Consider the following 25,774-nt stretch of genomic DNA (forward strand, 5'->3'; position numbering starts at 1 on the left):
CCTACTTTGTGTGGCTAACTTTCTACCATGGAATGGTCCTACCTGGTCCTCATTTCTGGATATCATTATCATAATATCTTTTTTTTATATCCCACAAATGAGTGTGATTATTCTTTGTCTATTTCTTTCCTTCTGACTCATTTAGTTCAACATAGTACTCTTCATAATCATCCATAACTTCTTATTTAATGACTTCATATTTCCTAACAACTTCATTGTGTAGATGTACACAATGTTCTGTTATGTAGAAGTGTAGCATATGAAAAAGTTTCCATAAGATGATTCTTGGAATTGTATATAAAAGTGTTTCCTTAGGATTGTTCTGTGACTTTTGCCCCACCTAACCCTTCCAGGTGGGGCGCTGTGGAGTTGGGAATAAATAGCTGGAGGGACAGGAGTTAAGAGTCCTTCTGTGAAAAGCTGCTGGCTGCAGGAGGATTCTTTGGCTCTCCTTGCCCGATCTTTTAAACCCTATCGTTCTGGTCTGTGTGGATTATTATTTGCTGCGGATAAATATTTCCAAGGTCTTCCCCCGAAAGGAGACAAGGGGATGGGAAGTAATTTCTCATTCTGGGGACTGTTCTTGGATTCACAAATACCCAGCCAAGATAACAGCGAAGATATCTTGCAAATGGCGCCGGGAACAGGTGGACCTGGACCCTCAATAACTGTAAGTGAAACGCTTTATTGGAAATTGCCTCTGGAGATCCTTGGATGGCTTCTATGGTCAGCCGTGTTGATTGTGCCACCTTGTTACAAATTCTTTGGTTTGGCGTTTGTCAAGTGGATATTTCCATACTATTTAAAACAAATAGGCTGGATGATAGGTAAATTCATTGCTTTTGGATGGTTGTGGTCTATAGTTCAAATGACAATTGATACTCAAATATTTGCCTCGCCTGTGTTGGCTCCATTAGCCATAGTTTGTGGAATCTCTGTGGTTGCTAATATTGTTATGGCATGCATAGGTATTGGCTGGTATTTCGGAAGGAAAAAGTGTGGGAAAAGTGAGGCTAAGACCAGCCTGGAAAATAAGGAGATCTATCCAATGAAACTCCAGGCCAAAGTGCAGGCTGATGAATCTAGCACCACCATCAAAAATATAGGCATTTTTCCCAACAAAAAATCTACTCGGAAACATAATTTAGAAACTCAGGACCCAAATCAAAATATTAACACTGATGACCAACCCCCGGTGCTAAGTCCACAAGTGAGTCCGGATTCTGTACACAGAATGGAATCACAAAATAGTGCCGGCTCAGATGACGAATCACAGGCTAGTGCTCCACATGTCAGGGCTCAGAGCCCGGTGCAAAGTACTTCTGCTAATCCGGCCTCAGTTCCGTTACAAACAGTATATAGAACCATTTATGAACCCCTTGAAATAGAAGACATGGAACGGTTTAAGAAAACATGTAAGGAATTTGGGCCAACCTCTCCATACTGTCTGGAGACGCTAAGACTTTGGTGTCGAAAATCACTTTGGACACTGCATGAATTTCAAAAACTAGCTGAAATATGCTTGCCATCTAAACAGCGAATGGAATGGGAGATGTTCTATGCGGAGGGTGTGAAATCCAAATTATATAGCCCGGATGGAACAAAAAAACGAGTGGCAGGGGTCACTCTATCGTATGAATTATTAGTGGCAGAAAATCAATATGCAGATATTCAAGGCACAAGCTGCTTTACCTAAGGAAATCTTAAACATAATTAAAGATATTGCAGTATCCGCATGGGAAAAACTTGATATGAACAGCACAGGTGCAGGAACCTTTTTAAGAATTACCCAAGGTCCCCATGAGCCATATATCGACTTTGTAGCTAAACTCAAAGATGGTTTGAAAATACAAGTCAAAGATAAGCAGGTTAGAAAATATTTAGAAAAAAGTTTGGCTTATCATAATGCGAATTCAGCCTGCAAATTGATATTGGCCCCTTTGCAGGACAAGGCTGACTTAAATGATTTTTTATATGCCTGCAGAAATGTTTATGATTCTTCAGCAAACCTGGATCCAGTGCAAACTTTTGCAGTTAGTAAGGGAACAAAGTCTTTCTACCCCCGGGGGAAAAAGCGCCTCCCCAAAGCCTGGTCTCTGCCCAAAATGCAAGAGAGGTCGCCACTGGGCAAAAGATTGCAGATCTGGAAATCTCCCTAATAATAACACAGGGAATGGTTTTAACACTACACCCAGGAGGCAATTCTTCTGTTACCATTGTGGAAAACAGGGCCATTTTCAGAAGAAATTGTCGTCTTTTGTTAAATCAAGCTCCTCAGGGACACACATTTCCAATGCAGGGAAACGCCTACTGGGCCAGTCCCCAGGCCCGTGCAAATCAGGGGCAAAGTCCACAAACTATACTTCTTCCGAGCCCAGCCCAAGATTGCTCACAATTAGCGAATTAATTCATGCGACTGCGGGGAGCGCTGGGCTCGACATAACTTGCCCAGAGGACATTACAATTTACCCAGGAGCATGCCCTTTCATGTTAAAGACTGGCATTGTGGGCCCGCCACCACCAGATACAATGGGATTGATTCTCGGCAGAAGTTCCCTCAATGTAAAGGGTATATCAGTAACCACAGGTGTCATTGACTCAGATTCAAAGGGAGAAATTATTGTAGTGATTACGGTACCGGATACTTGGACATTCAAAAAGGGAGAAGCAATTGCCCAGATAGTTATATTGCCATATGTCAAATTTGGAACTTCAGATAAGACACGAATTGGAGGTTTTGGAAGCACAGATCCAGGGGGCCGCCCATAAACCCAATTATCGCTCTGGTTACTAAATTTAAAGAGGAAAATCCGATGATTAAACTTCACTTTCAGGGGCGACCCTTTAATGGAATGATAGACACCGGGGCTCAAATAACAGTAATTTCTGATAAGGAATGGCCAGAAAATTGGCCTCTATAAGAAATTCCATACTCGCTAGAAGGAGTGGGAGGTTTAAGTTCCTGTCTGTTAAGTAAAAGGACTATGGTAGTTCATGGCCCAGAAAATCAAAAGGCCATAATTAGACCTCATGTGGGCCCATTCTCACCTTCTCTGTGGGGTCGCGACCTACATAAGCAGTGGAAAGCTGAATTCCACATCCCATTAGCTCCAGAAGAGTCTGGAACTTCTCCTGAAAATGAAAACTCAGAATTTTTGGTAGGGGCCACTGACAGAAAGAACCCAGCACCGATAAAAATAAAATGGAAATCTGATGAACCAATTTGGATAGGTCAGTGGCCCCTTAAAATTGATAGATTAAAGGTGCTAACAGAATTAGTGGAAGAACAGCTAAAATTAGGGCATATTGAGCCTTCATTTTCTCAATGAATTCGCCTATATTTACCATACAAAAGAAGTCCGGAAAATGGAGACCGTTGATGGATCTGAGAGCAGTAAACATATCTATGGTACCCATGGGAAAATTGCAAACAGGTTTACCATCACCTGTAGTTATCCCAAAGGAATGGCCACTAGTCATAATTGACTTGAAAGACTGTTTTTACCATATTCCTATTCACCCGGATGATAAACACCGGTTTGCATTCTCAGTTCCTTCTATAAACAATACCCATCCCTGCCGGAGGTTCCAATGGACTGTCCTCCCCCAGGGCATGCTGAATTCCCCAACAATGTGTCAATTTTTTGTAGATAAGATTTTGAGCCCTGCTCGTGAAAGATTTCCTCAAGCCATGATCTTTCATTATACTGATGATATTCTTATCACAATGAACAATGAAACAGATCTACAGGAAGTATATTCTTTTGTTATTGACTGTTTGCAAACAGCAGGACTGAAAATAGCTTTAGAAAAGATACAGACTATGCCACCATATCAATACTTGGGTTTTATTTTGGACCGAACGTCTATACGTCCACAAAAAATCTCCATCAAAAAAGAAAACCTCAAAACACTTAATGATTTTCAGAGACTTTTAGGTGACGTGAATTGGCTCCAGCCTGCGCTAGGAATCCCAAATGCAGAACTGTCTAATTTGTTTAAAACGTTGGAGGGTGATTCTGCCCTAGACAGCCCGAGAAATTTAACTATAGAGGCCAAAAATGAATTGGACTTCTTCTTGAACAGGTTGCAACAATCATTTCTCTCAAGATTCATCCCGGGAGAGAAGGTTTTTTTATTAATCTTCCCTACAAAAGAAACCCCTACGGGGGCATTGATGCAACAGGCAGGTCCGCTGGAATGGGTATATTTACATAACAAACAGCCTCGGTCTGTGATATCTTATTTGGATTTAATTTCAGAACTCATCATCAAAGCAAGACTCAGATCTATATCTTTGCTAGGATTTGACCCTGATATATTAGTATTGCCAATACCAAAAAAGGAAATTGAGTCAATATTGCCTCTTAATGAATCTTTACAAAGGGCCCTTTCAGATTTCACAGGAGAAATTTCCTCTCATTATCCACCAGGAAAGACATGGGACTTTTTGAAAAAGACTCAGTTTGTTATTTCTTCAATCGTTCGAGACTCTCCTATCCCCAATTTTTTACATAGATGGGTCCAGCGGGGGTAGGGGTGGGATAACTGGAGAAAACATGAAAATAACCATAGATACCAAGTATAAGTCAGCACAGAAAGTTGAATTAGCAACGTTAATTTACCTATTAGAAAATGTATCTGACGCCATGAATGTTGTCTCTGATTCTTTGTATGTGGTAAATTTATGTCCTGTGATAGCCACGGCCTCTCTCAATGCTCATAGCCCAATTATACAGAATTTACTACAAACATTACAACAGCTTATTCAAAAACGAACTGAACCCATCTTCATCACGCATATTAGAGCCCACTCAGGTCTTCCAGGGCCAATGGCTCAAGGAAATAAAACTGCAGATTTGTTGGCAATGCCTATATTCAAGTCACCTACAGAAGAACATACAGCATTACACACAAATGCTCGCCGCTTACATGTAAATTACCAGATTCCCTGGAGGCAAGCTAGAGAAATTATAGAAAGGTGCGACATATGTGCCCCATTAGCAAAAAAGACTCATATAGCAGGAGCAAACCCAAGAGGCTTACAGTCTAATGAACTGTGGCAAATGGATGTAACTCAAACAGATTTATTTCCAAAGAAACCTTATCTTCATGTGGTGGTGGACACTTATTCTCGATTTATTTGGGCAATCCCTATGTCTTCCCAAAAGTCTAAGGCAGTTTGCAGTTTTCTTTTACAATGCTTTTCAGTTATGGGTGTTCCGTATTCCATTAAAACTGATAATGGACCCGCCTATATCAGCAAAACTTTTGAATTCTTTTGTAAAGAATGGCAGATAAAACATCTGAAAGGAATCCCCTATAATTGCCAAGGACAGGCCATTGTGGAAAGAGCCCACAGGACGCTAAAAACTCAATTACAAAAGAATAGAAAAAGAGGTTTAGCACCTACTGAGCTGCTATCTTTGACTCTTCTTACACTAAATTATCTAAATTTACCCCAAGGGAAAAGTTACACTGCTGGGGAAAGACATTTTAAAGAAGATATTCAGAGACAAGAAACATCACATTTACCGGTTTGGATCAAAGAGGGATGAAAAATGGATCGCTGGATATCTTCTTCTGAGAGGAAGGGGATATGCATATGTTGGTACAAATGACAACCCCTCTAAGAAATTTTGGGTCCCTTTACGCCTCATCAGAAATCGAATTAGTACAAACAACCAGGATCAGGTTGCTGGGACTACAAGCCTGCCCCCACGTCAAATACAAAATGCTCAAAACACTGACAATTGTAACACTGCTGTGGCCTCCGGGAAAGTAAACAAGGGATTAACGGTCTCACCCAATACCTCGAATAAAGCAGACAAGAGTAAGAATCCTTTACATTCCAGAATGCAATAGAGAAAAAGAAACCTACAGGTACTGGATTACGAGAATTTAGGTAACTCATGCTATATAACTCAATATTACAATGCCTGTATAATATTTCAGACTTGACTACAGTATTTTTATCAAGGTCATTATAAAAAAAGGACATAACAAAGAAAATCCAAGTGGGACATAAAGGGTAAATTAGCAGAACAATTTGGTCATCTCATAAAAATCATGGGAGATGGAAACATAGGAATGTTCATCCAGAACACTTCAAAGCAACAATTGGGTTTACTTTAATGGCCAATTTTGCCGGACACGACCAACAGGATCCTCACGGAATTATTGATGTTCCTTATAGAGGGACACATCAGGATATTGCTTACTGAAAATTTCAATAGCAGATAAAACTATACACCTGATAGGACAATGAAAGAACATGAACAATCTAGGCCTAAACACCAAAAAGCTCACAAATCTCTTATATATGACCTCTTTCAAGGACAGTTCAAATCTATACTACAGTGTCTCACATGTCACCAAAAATCTGAGGTATATGAGACATTTGTTCAGTTGTCCCTGGCAATCAAGCCTACAGATAAATGTACGTTACAAGAGATGCCTCGTTGAATTCTTTAAAGAAGAAGATTGAAAGGTAACAATAGAATTCATTGTAGACAGCTGCAACACTAAAAGGGACTTTTTGAAGAGGACATACTTGTGGAAATTACCTCCAGTAGTTAATTATTCATTTGAAACGTTTTGCTTTTGATGGCAAACAAATTAAAAAAACTACTCACTTATGTGGATTTTCCTTTAGAAGACCTCAACTTAGCAGAATTCACCTCAGAAAAAAGAAATTACAAAAACTGAAAAATACATCTTATCATCAGTGTCTAACCATTTTGGTAAACTTCATTTTGGACACTGTACATCATACTGTAATATTGACTCAAGACAACACTGGATCAATTTTGATGACAAGAAAATCAAGAAAATTCCTACTGCATCGGTAAAATCCACAGCAGCATACATCCTGTTTTATACTTCTCAGAGATCTACTATAAATGCTTAATAATTATTTATTTTATTTGTTAGTTGTCATTAATGCTTTATGATTCATTTCACAGGTACTCCCGCTGAATAGGATTTATTATGATGAATCCCCATTGTAGTTGCTTGTATGATGTATTTATGTCTTAATACCACTATTGATCCAGGCTCACTCGAGAGAAAGCTTCCTCATCGTACTAAGGTATTATATAGCAATATATTGAGATATACTCATCTAACAACTTTCACTCTTTCACTCTAACGTCATTGTTTTATTTGCCTCAATTTAGGCTTCTAGATGGAGGTGAATTCATAATTTTGACATAACAGTACCTTTTAGGTGGACTCTTTTTACAGTGCTCATCATCTATGGTTACGATAGAATTACTTATCTCTACTTGTATTATTGGTTTCCTTGGTCGTATTGTGCATGAAATTCTCTTGCAGAGTTACTCGACTATGCCTTAAAAATATATCTTTTGTTGTTGCTGTGAACTTGAAGATTTTCATCTAAACTGTTTGCCGGCTATTGTATTTTAAAGCGCTTTTTGTTGATTCAGCTGAATTTTTTTTTTTCGCTCTATTTGGGATCCTCCCAGCTAACATTTTTTGGTAAGTATGAATGAGTGATGGCCATGTTTGTGTGAAATATGTTTATGTATGTCTTGTGTGTCTGTATGTCTTACATGTTTTGTATATAGTTCTTTTTTCCTGACTTTTTATTCTTACTTATCCTTCCCTCTTTCTTCCGAGTCCCTAACAGTCTATTTTCAGGAATCCCTCCACATTTGCAAATCATCGTGTGCAAATCATCACCCACTATGACAAGCCTCCTGATCTCTGACTGAGAAAGACATCGTAAACTGTTGCAGTGCTGTATCCTGCTTCTTATTACAACTGCTTTCCCTGACTCATCAAGTTTCTTTGGTCGGACTTTTGGGAGTTCTGGACTCCCTATCTTTTCTTAATAGTTTTTGAACTTGGGAGAAATTTCAGCTCTTGTAGTTTTATAATTGTAATCCTGTCAAGTTATATTTGAGTCTACACTTTTGTTGATTACTGTAATTAATGTTTTTACATCTTAGTTGTTAATTCTCAAAATTGATATGGTATTTCATTAAGGTTGTACTTTTGTTGCTTTGGATTAGGGGTTAGATACTGTCATAAATAAGTTGCTAGATTGTAATCCTGGCTGGTATTTTGGCCTTTTGCATGGGTGCATCATTGGAAAAAATTAGCAGGTGCAAAAGGAGGTTTTATCCATTTTGGATAGACCCTCAATTTTTTCATTTACACGGGGAGGTTCTCTGCCTTAAGCATTTTGTTTTGGTTTTGAACTTAAGCTCCCACCTAATAATCGGCCGTACATGGTTCTTCATTTTCGGACCTATTATGAACTGCTGACTGGACTAGAACTCATCTTGGATTGAATTCAAGTACATATGGATCTTATTTACTTTGGCGCCCATTGTGCGGGTGTGTGTGTGTGTGCCTCTTCCTTCGAAATAGGGGCCTAATTCACTGCCTCCAAAGATGAGCTTTCTTCTGCTCAAACTGGACTGGAATGGAAAATGTGTGTCTTCTCACCTGCTACGCAGCCTTGTGAGCATCTCATCTAAGGATCTCTGTCTCCGAATTACTTTCGGGCTTTGTGATTGCCCCGGGAGCTCCCCATGGCCTATTAGGTCCTGAATATTGGAATTTCTTACTCGACTTCTGCTTTTCAAGGGAATACTTACTCGGAATTGGTCATCTTGGACGCTGTAGATTTTATTCTACTCTGGAGCTTGTAGTTGATTCCTTTACATCTGTTTCTGGTTTTGAACACCCTGTGTTAGGCTAAAAAAAATTTCTTTCTATACTTTTTCCCGTGATGCACTTATGCAAACAGCCACTCTTTTACAATGGCTTAGTTATTCCTTTTACAATTAAAAACAAATATTTATTTCTGTACATTATTATTGTTTATTGTTTCTTTACAAAAAAAGGGGGAATTGTAGCATATGAAAAAGTTTCCATAAGATGATTCTTGGAATTGTATATAAAAGTGTTTCCTTAGGATTGTTCTGTGACTTTTGCCCCACCTAACCCTTCCAGGTGGGGCGCTGTGGAGTTGGGAATAAATAGCTGGAGGGACAGGAGTTAAGAGTCCTTCTGTGAAAAGCTGCTGGCTGCAGGAGGATTCTTTGGCTCTCCTTGCCCGATCTTTTAAACCCTATCGTTCTGGTCTGTGTGGATTATTATTTGCTGCGGATAAATATTTCCAAGGTCTTCCCCCAAAAGGGGACAAGGGGATGGGAAGTAATTTCTCATTCTGGGGACTGTTCTTGGATTCACAAATACCCAGCCAAGATAACAGCGAAGATATCTTGCATAGAAGTACTATAGTTTTTTTTATATACTAACCTGTTCTCAGGCACTTGGGCTGTTTTCAGATTCTGATTATTATGATAGGGCTGCAATCAATATAGAAATTATAGGACTTGTCCACATTGTGGTTTTTTTTGGCCCTTATAATATATCCCTAATCATAGTTAGTGTTTGCTGGATCTTATGGGAGTTCAATTTCTAGGTTTTTGAGAAATATTCATATTATTTCCCCAAAGGCTGGACCAGTCGACAATCCCACCAGCAGTTTATCCCCGCAACCATGCCAGAACTGGTTGTCTTGTTTGCTGCTGTTGTTATTGTTGTTTTATTTTGTATTGTGATATGTGCCAGTCTCTGTGATATGAAGTGATATCTCACTGTTGTTTAATTTGCAACTCCCTGATGATTAATGATGTGGAGCAATTTTTTATGTGCCTTTTGGCCATCTATACTTCTTTGAGGAAATGTCTTTTCACTTCTTCCCATTTTTGGAAGGGGTTAGATTTCTTTTTCTTGCTAAGCTCTACCAGTGACTATACTAACCCTTTATTAGACAGGTATTGGGTGAATAGTTTTCTCCCATTTTATGGTTAGTCTTTGTGTCCTAGTCTCCATTTCCTTTGAGGTGCAAAAGCTTTTTAGTTTAATATAGTCCCATTTGTTTATCTTTGCTTCTACATGTTTGTCTGATAGTGACTATCAATGTCACGGAGAGTTCTGTTTTCCTCTATTTGCCTTATGGTTTCAGGTTTTGTAACAAGATATTTGTTTTAAATTTATTAAAAACATATTATAGTGCATTGTGAAAGCTCTCACAGACTTCCTTGCAATCCCATATTAATACCCTTTTTAAATATAACACAGAACCCTAACTTTAATGCTTATCACCTAGTAGTCACAGTTGGACTAGCTGACAAAAATTTTTGTTTTTACTTCTCTGACTCTACTTATAGAGTCCCTGGTGATGCTCAGGGGTTAGTCCTGGTTCTGTGGCCAGGAAATCACTCCTGGCAGTACTTGGGGAACCATATAGGATGCTGGGGACTGAACCTGGGTTCTGTGCAACACAAGTACCTAAGTCACTGTACTTATCTTCAGCCCCACCTAATTATTCCTTCAAAGCATTCATTTACATCTACCTTAATCAAAATTTAGTTTACATTGAAATCTTCTCCCATTTAAGAAAAATGAAAGAAATTTTTACAATAATTCTCAGAGACAAAAAAGGGGAGGGCTGGAAGGTCCAGCTCATGACACGAAGCTCACCACAAAGAGTGATGAGTGCTGTTAGAGAAATAACTACATTAAGAACTATCCTAACAATGTGAATGAATGAGGAAAGTAGAATGAGGAAAGTACAGGCGGGGTGGTGGTGGAGGTGGTGGTGGTGGTGGGGAGGAGGAGGGAGATTTGGGACACTGGTGATGGGAATGTTGCAGTGGTTAAAGGGGGTGTTCTTTACATGACTGAAATCATGCAACTACAATCATATTTGTAATTACGGTGTTTAAATAAAGATAAAAAGGAATCTTTTCCCTATTACAGTAGTTCTTACTAATGAAAGTTTATTCTTATCTCTCATTAGCTTTTCTTATCTTTGAAAACACAGTACATCTTGTGCTGATGAAGGACATTTCTCCTTTTATTCTTATTGATATGCATAATGTCATTTTTCTTTTGTTGTTTTCTTTTGTTAGCAATATTTAATGTTGATCCACCTGAGATATTTTATTTTATAGTTAATTATAAGGAGCATAGTTTTATGGAACTAAAGAAAACTTTTTTTGATAATGAACTGTTTTGAAATATTTCTAAACAAATTTTATGGGTGGGGCAGTTGCACCACACCTAGTAGAGTTCAGAGTTTATTTCTGGCTCTGCCCTCAGGAGTGACCCTTGGTGAGGTTCAGGGGACGTGGTGATGCAGGTTCAAACTGGATTTAGCTGCATGAAGGAAAGTGCCTAATTTCTATGCTATTTCTCAGGTCTCCTAAATATAATTTAGACATGGGTTGTGAGGTATGTGTGGAAATGGGGGGAAGTGAAGCTGGGGCTGGCTCTTGAAAGAAGAAATTCTGAAAGGATGGGTCATTTTCAGACACTCACTGTATTTATTTACTGACTGTTTATGTTAAATTATAGCGTGGACAGTGGCTTGCAGCCAAGAGCATCTAGAGTCGAAAACATTTTCTACCACTATGTCTGTGTATTTTGTGAAAGGTAAATGTTCTTATTGTGTTTCTCATTGTAAAATAACCTTAAAAAACTTTAACCTTAAAAATCAGATCTTAATGGGGCGGGAGAGATAGCATGAAGGCAAGGCGTTTGCCTTTCATGCAGGAGGTCATCAGTTCGAATCCCCCGGAGTCCCATATGGTCCACCGTGACTGCCAGGAGCAATTTCTGAGCCTGGAGCCAGGAATAACCCCTGAGCACTGCCGGGTGTGACCCAAAAACCACAAAAAAAAAAAATCAGATCTTAGAAATATTTTTCAAATAAAAATGATTTGTAAAATCAGGGAGCATCATATCTTTAACAACTGTCTGGAGGTGTACCTTATCACATGCATTGCAGACTGCTAAAGTATGCAATTTGATCTGGGCTAGGAATTCATCCGCAAAGCTGTCACCACATTAAAGCCCTGAAGATTGATCTAAACCACAATTGTATTATCTGTTTTGTAATCCCTTCCTCCAGGCCCTATTGCCTCCTATTTGTCACAGCCCCAGAAACCACTATTTCCACCCATGATTAGTGATTGCACTTTACAAAATTTTATATAACTGGAATCAAATTGTGTAATCAACCATGTAAACCTGCTTTTTTCTTTTAGTGCAACTGAAGTTGAGAGTCATCTAAATTATTGTATCGGTCAGTGTATATAAGTTTCTTATATGTTTCTTGAATAGTTTAATTAATTATTTTGCTATGAATGATTCTCCTTATCCCCCACTGCTGAGGCTTGATCCTCTTTGATGCTCCCTCCTTTCCTGCAATGCCCTAGGAATTATGAAATGTTTTTAAGCTCAGAAGATTTAAATTAGTACTGTTTTTAGCCTTGGGTGAGATCCAAGATCCATTTAATCTTTTCAGGGTTTATTCCCCAGTCAGGAGTGTTTTTTCTGCATGCAAATCCTAGTCAGTGTTTTTGAAGGGATTGCTCTAAAGAACTCTGAAATTTAATGTCCATGTATTTCTTTTCTTTTTTTTTTTCTTTTCTATTTTTTGTTTTTGGACCACACCCGGTGATGCTCAGGGGTTACTCCTGGCTATGCACTCAGAAATCACTCCTGGCTTGAGATTCTGGGAGATGGAACCGTGGTCCAGTCTGTCCTAGGTTAGCACATGCAAGGCAAGCACCCTACCACTTACGCCACTGCTCCAGTCCCATGATGTCTTTCTTTGCTGCCCTTTCTATCAACTCCAGGTTCTAACTACTCCTGGGATTACCTGTCCTTTCTTCTTCAGTAAGTAAGACTGTCTGTTAGACTCATTGGGTCCCTCTTCCTTTTCATGACCTTGACAAAACACACGACCTTAGTGCACTGGGAAACTGCAGTGTGCCCTCATTCTTCTGGCACAACTGAGCTTCACTGCTTTTAGCCAATGTCTAGAAAATTTCTTCATATTCTTCATCCTGTTTTGTCTTTTTCTTTTTACCCATGACCAGGAGTGCTCAGGTACTACCTACAATTTCTGAGCTTAGGGGTCCAGGATGACAAATCCAATTTCCTTTTGGTCCACAACAACTATTAACTAACTAGTTGGTTAAAATGTCTCAATATTAGGGCCAGTAGGGGTTGGAGCGGTGGTGCAAGTGGTAATGCATCTGCCTTGCCCACGCTAGCCTAGGACAGACCGCGATTCAACCCCCCGGCGTCCCATATGGTCCCCCAAGCCAGGAGCGATTTCTGAGCACATACCCAGGAGTACTCCCTGAGAGTCACCGGGTGTGGCGCCCCCCCAAAAAAAAGTTAGGGCCAGTAAAACAGGGGCCTCAAGCTTGTAAACTTTACCTTCTAGTCTTTTGTGTTCTCTTCCTGGCCCCAAATCCTCAACCCGTATAGTCATTCTAATTAAAGTCCTTGGAAGTTCCTTAGTGATAAAGGCTAGAATTTATCAGAAAACTACCTAACATTTTTTGTTTGACACATGTATACTAGGGTTAAAATTAAGCTATAAAATTAGTTGCAACTGGATGTTAATTTAAATGTATTTTTTTTTGTTTTATCAGCACGGCTCCCGGTTAAAATAATAGCTTTCAGATGATTTTCATTGACAGATGCCTCAACCAAACAACCATCCAATGAGAATGGTTCTTATAATTCTAGTGTCAAAAGAATAGATTGGTACCTGTCAGCAAATTCTCATATTTGAGAATTCTACTCACTGTTGCCATACAAGCAATCTCTCAAAAATTTAGTTATTATTTAATTTTAGTATACCCACTAGTGCTAAATTTGTCACATACTTCTGCCATTAAGGCCTAGAGATTTACCAATAAGAAATAAATGGGGATTTCCTTTTTCTTTTATTCTGGGCTTAATATACTATCTTAAATAGACAGTGCTTCAGGGTCAATTAATACTGACATGAAGGAAAGGAAACATGAACATATTTATCAAATTGAAGGCCAAACATGTTCTTCTCACTCTAAAATTATGCATTTCAATGACATAGATAATGTGAATGAGCCATAATCAAAGAATCATACATACTTCTTCCTCTTCTTCCTCCTCTTCTTCTACGTCATCATCAGCTTCTGCTTCAGCCTGATAGTCTTCTGTTTCTTCATCATAATCTTCCATAGTTAACTCCCATCCAGCATATTGGAAAGGTTCTGTTGAGAAAAAAAGGAAACATATGGAAGAATATTTTTAGTTTAAAAGTAGTCAAAGATTAGGACACTAAATTGTAGTGATTATTTTAGTTAAAATGTACTACTGATAGGTCCTTAGAATCTAGGATAGCCAGGGCTGTTTGTTTTCTATGGCTGTTTTGGTTGATTTGTGCCTTTGCTACAAAAATTGTTTTTTGGCATTTATTCTCCTGTCTGCCTCCCCTAAGCTGCCTTCCTTCATAGGAGCAGAAGGCTTGTGTGTTGGAATTCCTGAACCAGTTCTTACCCCCTTTCATTGTGTGAATTATTTCCTGCATCGGTGTTTGCTTTTAGACCCATGTCTCTCCAGGTCCTAATTTGGGAGCCTGAGGTTTCGTTCACAGATGGCGCCTAGAACAGAGACTCAGCCAACGATTGCACATATACTAAAATTGGAACGATATAGAGAAGATTAGCATGGACACTGAGGACTTCAAGGGAAACTTCTCCTGTGTCTGCCTGCCTGTGTTTCTGAATCCCTGAAGGTGATAGAAATCCCTGAAGGTGGGATAGAAACTTCAACTTTCCCTCAGCCACTGTTAATCCAAGCACTTCCAAAGGGCACCGGGCTAGTTTTGAAGCTGTCTCTCTGGCCCATGCTGCCCTCTTCAGTTCTAACTGCACTCAAGTTTCTTCTTGAATCCACTGAAAGAATGTCTTTGTCTTTGAGTTTTCTTTAATTCATATATTCAGTAGATGTTTGATATGAATGTGCCAGACACATTCATATATAGGCACTGAGCCTATAGGCTCAGTAATAGGCACTGAGCATAATCTTGTTCTTATGAGGTGATTTAAAAAATCAGAGTAGAGGGGCCGGGCAGTGGCGCTGGAGGTAAGGTGCCTGCCTTGCCTGCGCTAGCCTAGGACGGACCGCGGTTCGATCCCTCGGCGTCCCATATGGTCCCCTAAGAAGCCAGGAGCAACTTCTGAGCGCATAGCCAGGAGTAACCCCTGAGCGTCACAGGGTGTGGCCCAAAAACAAAAACAAAACAAAAAAAAAATCAGAGTAGGGACTTCAAGGGAAACTTCTCCTGCCTGTACCTGTCTGCCTGTGTTTCTGAATCCCTGAAGGTCTCCTCAGATGCCTAGGGAGTGCACCAAAAAACTGCATTTTGAAGCTGCCCAGTGAGTAAATTCTGGCTGTGGGGGTCGCCTTCCAATAAGTTGAACTCTCTGGCCTGTGAGCTCCATCCTGCTGTGCCTTTGTTCACTCTGAGGACTTCAAGGGAAACTTCTCCTGCCTGTGCCTGTCAGCCTGTGTTTCTGAATCCCTGAAGGTCTCCTCAGAGGTCTAGGGAGTGCACCCCCAAAAAACTGTCAACTAGAGGCAGCAGAAGATCACAGCCGCTTTGCGGCCACTCACTCTTTCTAACCAATGAACCCCAACACAACATGCAGGAAAAACCACACTACAGGCGTGACAATGGGGAAAGCTCACAGGCAAACAACATGCACAGAAAATGAAGACGAAAGCTCGGATGACCTAATAAATTTCAACCACCTGATTAACCTCTCGGATAAGGAACTTAAAATAGCAATATGGAAGATGTTTGAAGAACTCAAACAAAGCATAGATCGATCTGAACAGAACACAAAGGCAGAAATCAGAAAACTCCAAACTGAAATAACAGATCTGAAAAACACGGTAGCTCAACTGAAAACCTCAATGGATGGCCTCGCCAGCAGGGTATCATCAGCTGAGGAGAGAATCAGAGTATTGAAAGATGTGATGCAGAAAAACTCAACACAACAGAAGAAATTGGGAAGGAACCTTAAGACAAACGATCAGGCAATGGAAAAAGTACTCAATGAATGTGAACAGATGAAAATAGAAGTTTTGATAAACTCAACAGAAACAAAATAAGAATCATTGGAGTCCCAGAGACCCAGGTAAGGGATCTCCAGGAAGAATCAACTGTCAAAGATTTCATCAAAGAGATACTTCCAGAGTTAAAGACTTCATGCAATCAAATTCTGCATGCTCGAAGAGTACCAGCTAAAAGAGACCCAAAGAAAAACACCCCAAGACACAGCCTCGTTACAATGACAAATCCCACAGATAGAGATAGAGTACTGAAAGCATCAAGATCAAAAAGGGAAATTATATTCAAAGGAGCATCCCTAAGACTTGCAGCAGACATGTCACAAGAAACTCTCAAGGCCAGAAGACAGTGGTGGGATATTGTGACAAGACTGAATGAAATGAATGTCTCACTGAGAATACTGCACCCAGCCCAACTCACGTTCAGGTTTGAAGGAAGGACACATAGCTTCATTGATAAACAACAGCTCAGAAACTTCACGGATGATAAACCAGCCTTAAAGGAAAAACTGACAGGTCTACTCTAAGACAAGAGAGACCAACAAACACAGCAAACTTATCTACAAAGATGACATTAAATCCTATGATACTAATCTCCCTCAATGTCAATGGACTAAATTCACCTATTAAAAGACACAAAATGGCAAAATGGGTCAAAAAGATGAATCCAACCTTCTGCTGCCTACAAGAAACACATCTGAATAGTCAGAACAAACATAGACTCAAAATCAAAGGCTGGAGGAAAATCATCCAAGCAAACAACACCCTGAAAAAAGCTGGGGTGGCCATATTAATATCTGATGACACCAACTTTATACTCAGAAAAGTGATAAGGGACAAAGATGGACACTATGTACTAATCAAGGGATAAGTGCAACAGGAAATCAGACTATTAAACATATATGCACCCAATGAGAGACCAGCAAATTATCTAATACAATTACTGACAAATCTGAAAGAAGAATCAATAATAACACAATAATTGTGGGAGACCTCAACATGGCCCTATCAACACTTGATAGGTCAACCATACTGAAACCCAACAAAAATATACTAGCCCTGAAAAGTGTAATGGAAGAAAGAGGACTAGTAGATATATATAGGACACTCCATCCCAAAAAATTGGATACACATTCTTCTCCATGTACCTGGGTCATTCTCCAGGATAGACTACATGCTGACACATAAAACATACTCCATAAAATCAAGAGGATAGAAATCTTGTAGGCTACCTTTGCTGACCACAAGGCTCTGAAATTAGATGTGAACTACAAAGCCACACAGAAGAAAAACTTTAACAATTAGAAATTAAGCAGCCTGCTACTGAACAACCAGTGGGTCTGAGATGAAATCAAAAAGGAAATCAAAACTTTCCTGGAAACAAATGATATTGAAAACACAAACTGCCAGAATCTATGGACACAGCAAAAGCGGTCCTGAGAGGAAAATTTATAGCTCTACAAGCACATATCAGGAAGGAAGAAGGGCATACCTGAATAACTTAATGACGCAGCTCATAAAATTAGAAAATGACCAACAAAAGGAACCAAAAATAGGGAGACAGAAGGAAATAACAAAGCTGAAAGCAGAACTCAATGAAGTGGAAAACCAAAAAACAATCCGAAAGATCAACGAAATCAGAAGTTGGTTCTTTGAAAAAATAAACAAGATTGATAGACTATTGGCAAAACTCACAAAGAAAGAGAGAGAGAAATCTGATAACCCATATTAGAAATAAAAAGGGGGAGATCACGACAGATATTGCAGAGATCCAAAGGGTAATCAGAGACTACTTTGAGAAACTTTATGCTACTAAACATGAGAACCTAGAAGAAATGGAAAAATTCTTGGACACATAACTTTCCACATTGAAGTAAGGAGGATGTAGCATATCTAAACATCCCTATCACTACTGAGGAAATTGAACTGTAATCAAACATCTGCCCAAAAAGAAAAGCCCAGGCCCAGATGGATTTCCTAATGAATTTTTTCAAATCTTTCAAGAGGACCTACTACCAATCCTAACCAGGCTCTTCCATGAAATTGAGAAAACGGGAACACAGCTTTTATGAAGCCAACATCACCTTGATACCAAAACCAGACAGAGATGCTGCCAAAAAAAGAAAATTACAGACCAATATCCCTGATAAATGCTGATGCAAAGATCTTCAACAAAATCCTGGCAAATAGGATCCAATGCATAATCAAGAAGATCGTACACTACGACCAAGTAGGTTTCATCCCAGGAATGCAAGGATGGTTTAACATCTTTAAATCTTTCAACATCATACACAGCATCAAGAAGAAAAATAAAAATTACACGATCATATCAATACACGCAGAGAAAGCATTTGATAAGGTCCAACACCCATTCTTGATCAAAACTCTCACAAGATGGGAATGGAAGGAAACTTTCTCAATCTAGTTGAAGCCATCTACTACAAGCCAATGGCAAATATCCTCAATGGGGAAAAACTAAAAGCCTTTCCTCCAAATTCTGGTACAAGACAAGGCTGTCCGCTTTCACCACTCCTCTTCAACATAGTACTGGAAGTTCTTGCTATAGTGTTCTGGCAAGAAAAAGATATCAAGGGAATTCAAATAGGAAAGGAAGAAGTAAGCTCTCATTGTTTGCAGACAACATGATACTCTACTTAGAAAACCCTAAAGACTCTACCAAATAGCTTTTAGTAACAATAGACTCATATAGCAAGGTGGCAGGCTACAAAATTAACACACAGACATCTCTGGCCTTTTTATAAACCAATAATGATAAGGAAGAGAAGGAAGTCAAGAAGGCAATCCCATTCACAATAGTGCCACACAAACTCAAATATCTTGGAGTCATCTTGACCAAAGACGTGAAGGACCTATAGAAAGAAAACGATAAAGCCCTGCTCCAAGAAATAAGAGAGGACACACGGAAATGGAAACATATACCCTGCTCATGGATTGGCAGGATTAACATTATTAAAATGGCAATACTCCCCAAAGCATTATACAGATTTAATGCAATCCCCTTAAAAATACCCAGGACATTCTTCAAAGAAGTGGATCAAACACTTATGAAGTTCATCTGGAACAATAAGCACCCTTGAATAACTATAGCACTTCCAAGGGAAAAGAAAAATGGGAGGCATTATTTTACCCAACTTTAAACTGTACTACAAAGCTATCAAAACATAGTTATCAAAACAGCATGGTATTGGAATAAAGACAGACCCTCAGATCAGTGGAATAGGCTTGAGGCAATGTTCCCCAGACACACAATTATCTAATTTTTGACAAAGGAGGAAGAAATCCTAAGTGGAGCAGGGGAAACCTCTTCAACAAGTGGTGCTGGCAGAACTGGTTAGCCACTTGCAAAAAAGCGAATGTAGACACCAGTTAACTTCATATACGAAGGTAAAATCCCAATGGATTAAAGACCTGGATATCAGACCTGATACCATAAGGTATAGAGAACAACACATCAGTAAAACATTCCATGACATTGAAACTAAAGGCATCTTCAAGGAGGAAACTGCACTTTCCAAACAAGTGGAAGCAGAGATCAACAGATGGAAATACATTAAATTGAGAAGCTTCTGCACCTCAAAAGAAATAGTGCCCAGAATACAAGAGTCACCCACCGAGTGGGAGAAACTATTCACCCAACACCCATCATATAAGGGGCTAATATCCAAAATATACAGGTTACTGACAGAACTTTACAAGAAAAAGCATCTAATCCCATCAAAAGACGGGGAGAAGTGAACAGATGCTTTGATAAAAAAGAAATACAAATGGCCAAAAGGCATATGAAAAAATGCTCCTCGTCACTAATCATCAGGGAGATTCAAATCAAAACAATGATGAGATACCAGCTCACACCCCAGAGATTGGCACACATCACAAAGAATGAGAACTATCAGTGCTGGCCGGGATGTGGAGAGAAAGGAACTCTTATCCACTGCTGGTCAGAATGCCATCTATTCCAACCTCTATGAAAAGCGATATGGAGATTCCTCCAAAATCTGGAAATTGAGCTCCCATTTGACCCAGCTATTCCACTCCTAGGGATATACCCTAAGAACACAAGAACACAATACAAAAACTCCTTCCTCACACCTATATTTATTGCAGCACTATTCACAATAGCCAGGCTCTGGAAACAACCAAGATGCCCTTCAATAAAGGAATGGCTAAAGAAACTGTGGTACATATACACAATGGAATATTATGCAGCTGTCAGGAGAGATGAAGTCATGAAATTTTCCTATACATGGATGTACATGGAATTTATCATACTGAGTAAAATAAGTCAGAGGGAGAGAGAGACGCAGAATAGTCTCACTCATCTATAGGTTTTAAGAAAAATAAAAGTCATTTTTGCAGCAATCCTCAGAGACAATGAGAGGAGGGCTGGAACTTTCAGCCCACTTCATGAAGCTCACCACAAAGAGTGGTGAGTGCAGTTATAAAACTAACTACACAGAGAATTACTATAATCATGTCAATGAATGGGGAACTAGAAAGCTTGTCTAGAGTACTGGTGGGGGTGGGTTGGGATGGAGGGAGATTTGGGATATTGGTGGTGGGAATGTTGCACTGGTGATGGGGTGTTCTTTACATGACTGAAACCTAATCACAATCATATATGTAATCAAGATGTTTAAATAAAGAAATAAGTTTCAAAAATTGTTTTTTGTTGTTATTTTTTTATTTGGACCACACCTATGATGCCTGGCTTGCTTCTGGCCCTGTGCTCAGGGAGCACTCCTAGCACGACTCAGAAAATCAAAATTTGATTAGCCTTGTGCAAGGCAAGTACCCTACATACTGTTAAGAATTGTTAAGTACTTGATGATCTAAGAGCAGGTTGTCTTACCTCACCATCTAACGATAAGACAAAATCAGAAGACTTGTGACCTTTGATCTATGCAAAAGCCAAGATCGCTATCTACAGATGACTGACTGTGACACCATGACTGTAGGGAACGTATTCTGGGACCAATAAAAAATCTCCAGTCTAGGTTTTGACCTACGATCTGTAAAACGACCAAGATCTCTAATTCCAGAGGTCTAACAGACAACTGCTACTGAATGGGTCTTCTGGAAACATAACATCAGACTCTATCCGAGGTTTCATCCTAGGATCAGTGCAATGCCCAAGACTACCAATTACAGAAGACTGATTAAAACTACAGTGAAGAAACAGAACTTCTAGAACTGTAAAGAAAGATTTCATCATATCAAGATCTCTAAATACAGAGGTCTGATTTTATCACCCATGATGGAGCAGAAGTCTTCCACACAACACAAAAGGGCCTAGGGGAGAGTAAATGAACAAGCAAGGAGTCTGTAGTTATTCACATGACAGTATACTTCAAGGGCAGAGAAACCCTGTATCTCTTAGAACAAGAGAATTCCCTTTCTAGTTTCTTAATATTTACTGTGCCTATGCAGAAAAAAAAGAAGCAGCACAAAATATTTATTTATTTTTTTGGTTTTGTTATTGTTGTTGTTTTCATTCTTTTTGCACTCTGTTTTGTTTTTATTTCAGGACCGTGGTTATTATGTGGTGGTTGTATTTATTGCTGTAGTGCTCATTGGATTTTTTTGTTTGATTTTTCTTTTTTTTTAATTTTTAATTTTTAATTATAAGAACAATGATGCAAAGAAAGAGAACAAGGTAAAGTTAACAGTGGAAGGACAATCACCCATAAACAGAGTTCTCAGAAGAAATCCCCTTGCTGATGCCTAAATTTTGGACTTACAGTCATAGAACATTAAGAAAAATAAAAGAGAACCCATGTACAATTACTTTGTCCACAAGTTCCCAGATTGTAGTACATTATGACATTTCTTAGCAGTACACAAAGCAATCTAAAGCCATGAAATTTATGTGACTCCTTAAACATTGAAGGCATAGTATTTTTTTTACATTTTCATGCACATGCATTTTAGTTTAATTTAACATCAAAAGTTTAAGTGTTTTGTTTTAAGGTTTAAAGTCAAAAGAGCACAGTAAAAACGGTGTTAGAGTGGCAAATATTGTTTGCATAGGCCCACCAAAATATGGGGGACATGGAAAGGAAAAGCCTTGGCCTAAATACAAGGAGACTCTACCCCTGAAGTTTCCTGGCATAAGACCAACTCTAGATTCCAGGCAAACTAGTTCAATCCAAGTCATTGACTGTAGTGCCAATACAGTTTTATTTTTCATGCAGTCTCTATTGTTGGCATCAGGTTTCTGTATTAATGATCCTGGAATCTGCATATCCTACATTAAAGTCAGGCTGGTGTGGAGCATCCTCTCGTTTCACCTCACAATTAAAGGGCAATGCAAAAAGCCCTGTCCAGTAAGCTGCTCGTTGTTGTTGTTAAGTGTTCTCAGTGTTAAGGGAAGTCTCTTTTGAGTAGGTTGATGTCAGAGCAGAGGTAGGGTCTTCCCTGGTAGAGGATTGCTTCCAGGTGATGTTATAGAGAACCTTGGATGTTTTGTAGATGGCTTCCCTAGACCAGGGGGGAATGGAGAATGCCCATTCTTCTGAGGCCTGTGCCAGGTCATTATGTCAATGTTCAGGGTGTAAGGTCCTATTGTAGTACAAGATTTTTGTGTTTCCATCTCTATTAGATAAGAACTTATTTGTATGGATAGTATTTTCCCATTTTAATGTGCTTATGCAAACAAGAAATAAAGCCACGTGGCGTTATCGGTGCATATGGGGGGGGCGTAAGAATACGTCCAACAATACCTGTGACTTGGTTCAAACATAAAAATTAAACTGAGGGACTCTTTCACCAAATTCCCTATTGAACAGTTCACAAAGAGAAGAAAAGATAAAAAATGGAGAAAATTGTCACTGTATAAGAAAATATTCAGTTAGAGCTATAGCTATCAAAGAAAACACACATAAAATGTTGAAAAGACATACGTGTCCATTTTATGCCTTTTGAAATAGTTGGGGGGGTGTTAACTCCAGTGCACCACTTTGGTCTGTGACTTAGGACCCTGCAGTACTGAACTTAAAAAGGGTATATGTGGAGTAATGATGGTAAGGGGTAAGAGAGTTAAAGAGAAAAATGAGCTTTTGTAGGGGTGTGCTAAAGGGCAGAGTACAAATGGACATTCTGCATACACAAAAACATAATTCAAGGATAGGGAGTACTATTAATGTATCTTGTGCACGTGCGGGCACTAGCCCTCGTGCAGTTTTGAACATATAAACTGGTAGAAAATTACCAGGGACTGCTTTAGTGCAACCGAGCAACTCTCAGCACCCACAAGTTAAGCCTAGGGTAACCTTCAAGCTCTAGAGATCCGGAGCAAGGTGGTAGAGGGGTGCTGGGGTCACCCAAGTCTTGCACCCCCCTAGGCCTAGTTAGGAAGGCCTTTGGCATAGTGGAGGCCAGCCGAACCTCATGCTGGCAGAGACTCCTGGCTCCCAGGAAGGAAAGAGACCTTCAAGAGCTGGGAAGCTGGAAGTTCCAAACTCCCACCCAAACCCTCCCTAAGGAGCCGGGTGGGGAATGGGGGAAAGCCTAGGATAACCTTCAAGCTCCTCCAAGGGACCCACCTTGCTGGCTTGCCCAGGCATGTGGTTCATGTGGAAGCCCTGGAGAGCTGGAGCAAGGCATTAGAAGGGTGCTGGGGTCACCCAAGTCCCGCACCCCCCCCCCCCTCCAGGCCTCGTTAAGAAGACCTTGGAGGCCTGCCAAATCCCATGCTGGCAGAGACTCCCGTGTTTTTCTTTTTGTATTGTTGTGGTGTTTCTCTTCCTTTTTCCCTTTCTTCTTCCAACTTAATATTTATAGCCTCTAGAAAGACTCCACCCATTTTTGCTTGTTTGATTTTTACCCCATTTATATTTTTTTCTTTTCTTCAAACAGAACCACATAACTTACACCATCTTGTTCTGCCTCTCAAATTGAGGGGGAAATAATAGAGGGTACCAAGTCCAAACAGTTGTATGATCATTAAGTAGTAATAAAAATGAGCTGACTTAAACACCAAACCCAAAGCCAATGACAAAAGAATCGATACCCAACCTACAACAAGCTAGACACAGAGGGGACCACTTATACTAGCAGCCCAGGGGGTAAGGGAGGGGAATATGGGATGCAAGCTGGGAACAAGGGTGGAGGGAGGACAACTTTGGTAATGGGAATTCTCCTGATTCAATGTTAATATGTACCTAAAATATTACTGTGAAAGATATATAATCCACTTTGGTCAAAATAAAAATTATTATTATAATTAAAGAAAAAGAATTGTTAAGTACTTGAAACATTTTCTCTAGATATAGTGAATGTTTATTTCAAAGCCATCAAGAAGGGCTTCATAGGTTCAGATTAGGCCAGAGCCCTACAGCGGGTAGGGCATTCACCTTTACAAGGCCGACCTGGGTTCCCTGGCATCCCATATGGTCCTCCAAGCCTGCAAGGAGTGATTCCTGAGCACAGAACCAGGTGCAACCTCTTAGCATTATTATCCTTTTCTTCCTTATCAGTGTTACTTGACCCCTGAAGTGCTAGAATTATTTAAGATAGTATATTAAGCCCAGGAAAAAAAGAAGGATATCCCTCTTTATTTCTCACTGGTAAATCTATAGGCCTTTATGACAGAAATATTTGACAAATTTATCACCAGTGGTGGGTTTGTGGGCCCAGAACCAAAAATAAATGTTACCAGTACTTTATAATAATTGTTATAATTTAACTCTTACTTTCTAGTGTATCAACAACTTTTTGTAATAGTTCCTCTGGAGTTTTGTTAGCGATTTCTATGTTTAAAAGTTGAACCGTCTCTAATATCACCGTTTCCATAAGTTTCCAGACATTATTAAAGTATTTTAGTTTATCCTTAAATGGGTCCATTTCAGGTACATCAGGATAAGCATCTTCTGGAAATTCAGGTAGCACAACTGCTGAGTAAAGGTTAAAGAAACAAAAAATGAAGATCCAAATATATCTTTATTCATATTGCCAAATAAGTAATATTAATAGTGTTATAAGTAGTAATAAGAATTAATTATTTCATTATTTATGTTTTATACTGAGAACAAATGATTTTAATACAATAAAATAAAACTCATTTGGATAAATAATATACATCTCACGTGGAAAAATTTTACTTTTTTTTTTTTTTTTTCCAGTTACACCTACCATGCTCAGGGATCACTCCTGGCAGGGCTCTGTGGACCAAATGGGGTGCTAGAACTAATCCCAGGACAACTGTGTGCAAGGTAAAGGCCTACCTACTGCATTATTTCTCTAGTCCTCAGATGGAAATTTTTAGATGTTCATAAAAATATCTAAAATAAAATTAATAATAGTATTCAATGCTAACTATATATACTGTATTTTTTAGTTTTAGGGTTTTTTTTTTTTTTTTTTTTGGTTTTTGGGTCACACCTGGCGGTGCTCAGAAGTTACTCCTGGCTCTATGCTCAGAAATAGCTCCTGGCAGGCACGGGGGACCATATGGGACACCGGGATTTGAACCAACCACCTTTGGTCCTAGATCGGCTGCTTGTAAGGCAAACACCACTGTGCTATCTCTCCAGGCCCTAGTTTTAGGTTTTTAGATCACACCTAGATGTGTTTAGTGCTTACTCTGGCTCTGTACTCAAGGATCACTCCTGCAGTACTTGGGGTCCATCTGTGGGGTTAGGGATTGAGCCCAGGTTAACTGTGTGCCTAGTAAGTGCCTTAACCATTAGACTATCTCTCTAGCCCCTAAGTAGAATTTTAATATAATAAGTAAAATAAATATAGTATGCATCAATTGGTATATGATATTGAAAGAAAATAGAAAATTCTTATG

The 25,774-nt window shown here is 39.3% G+C and overlaps 1 protein-coding gene across 1 annotated transcript in view; it reads right to left on the reverse strand.

Annotated features, from left to right (window-relative positions):
- The window catches only part of AK9 (adenylate kinase 9), a 190,930-nt gene that overhangs the window by 62,889 nt on the left and 102,267 nt on the right, over positions 1-25,774 (reverse strand). The window contains 2 exon segments of the mRNA XM_049772605.1: positions 13,978-14,099; positions 24,675-24,872. Coding sequence (XP_049628562.1) covers positions 13,978-14,099; positions 24,675-24,872 — 320 coding nt within the window.

Source organism: Suncus etruscus, chromosome 4, assembly GCF_024139225.1.
Source record: "Suncus etruscus isolate mSunEtr1 chromosome 4, mSunEtr1.pri.cur, whole genome shotgun sequence".
In the NCBI taxonomy this organism is placed as follows: Eukaryota; Metazoa; Chordata; class Mammalia; order Eulipotyphla; family Soricidae; genus Suncus; species Suncus etruscus.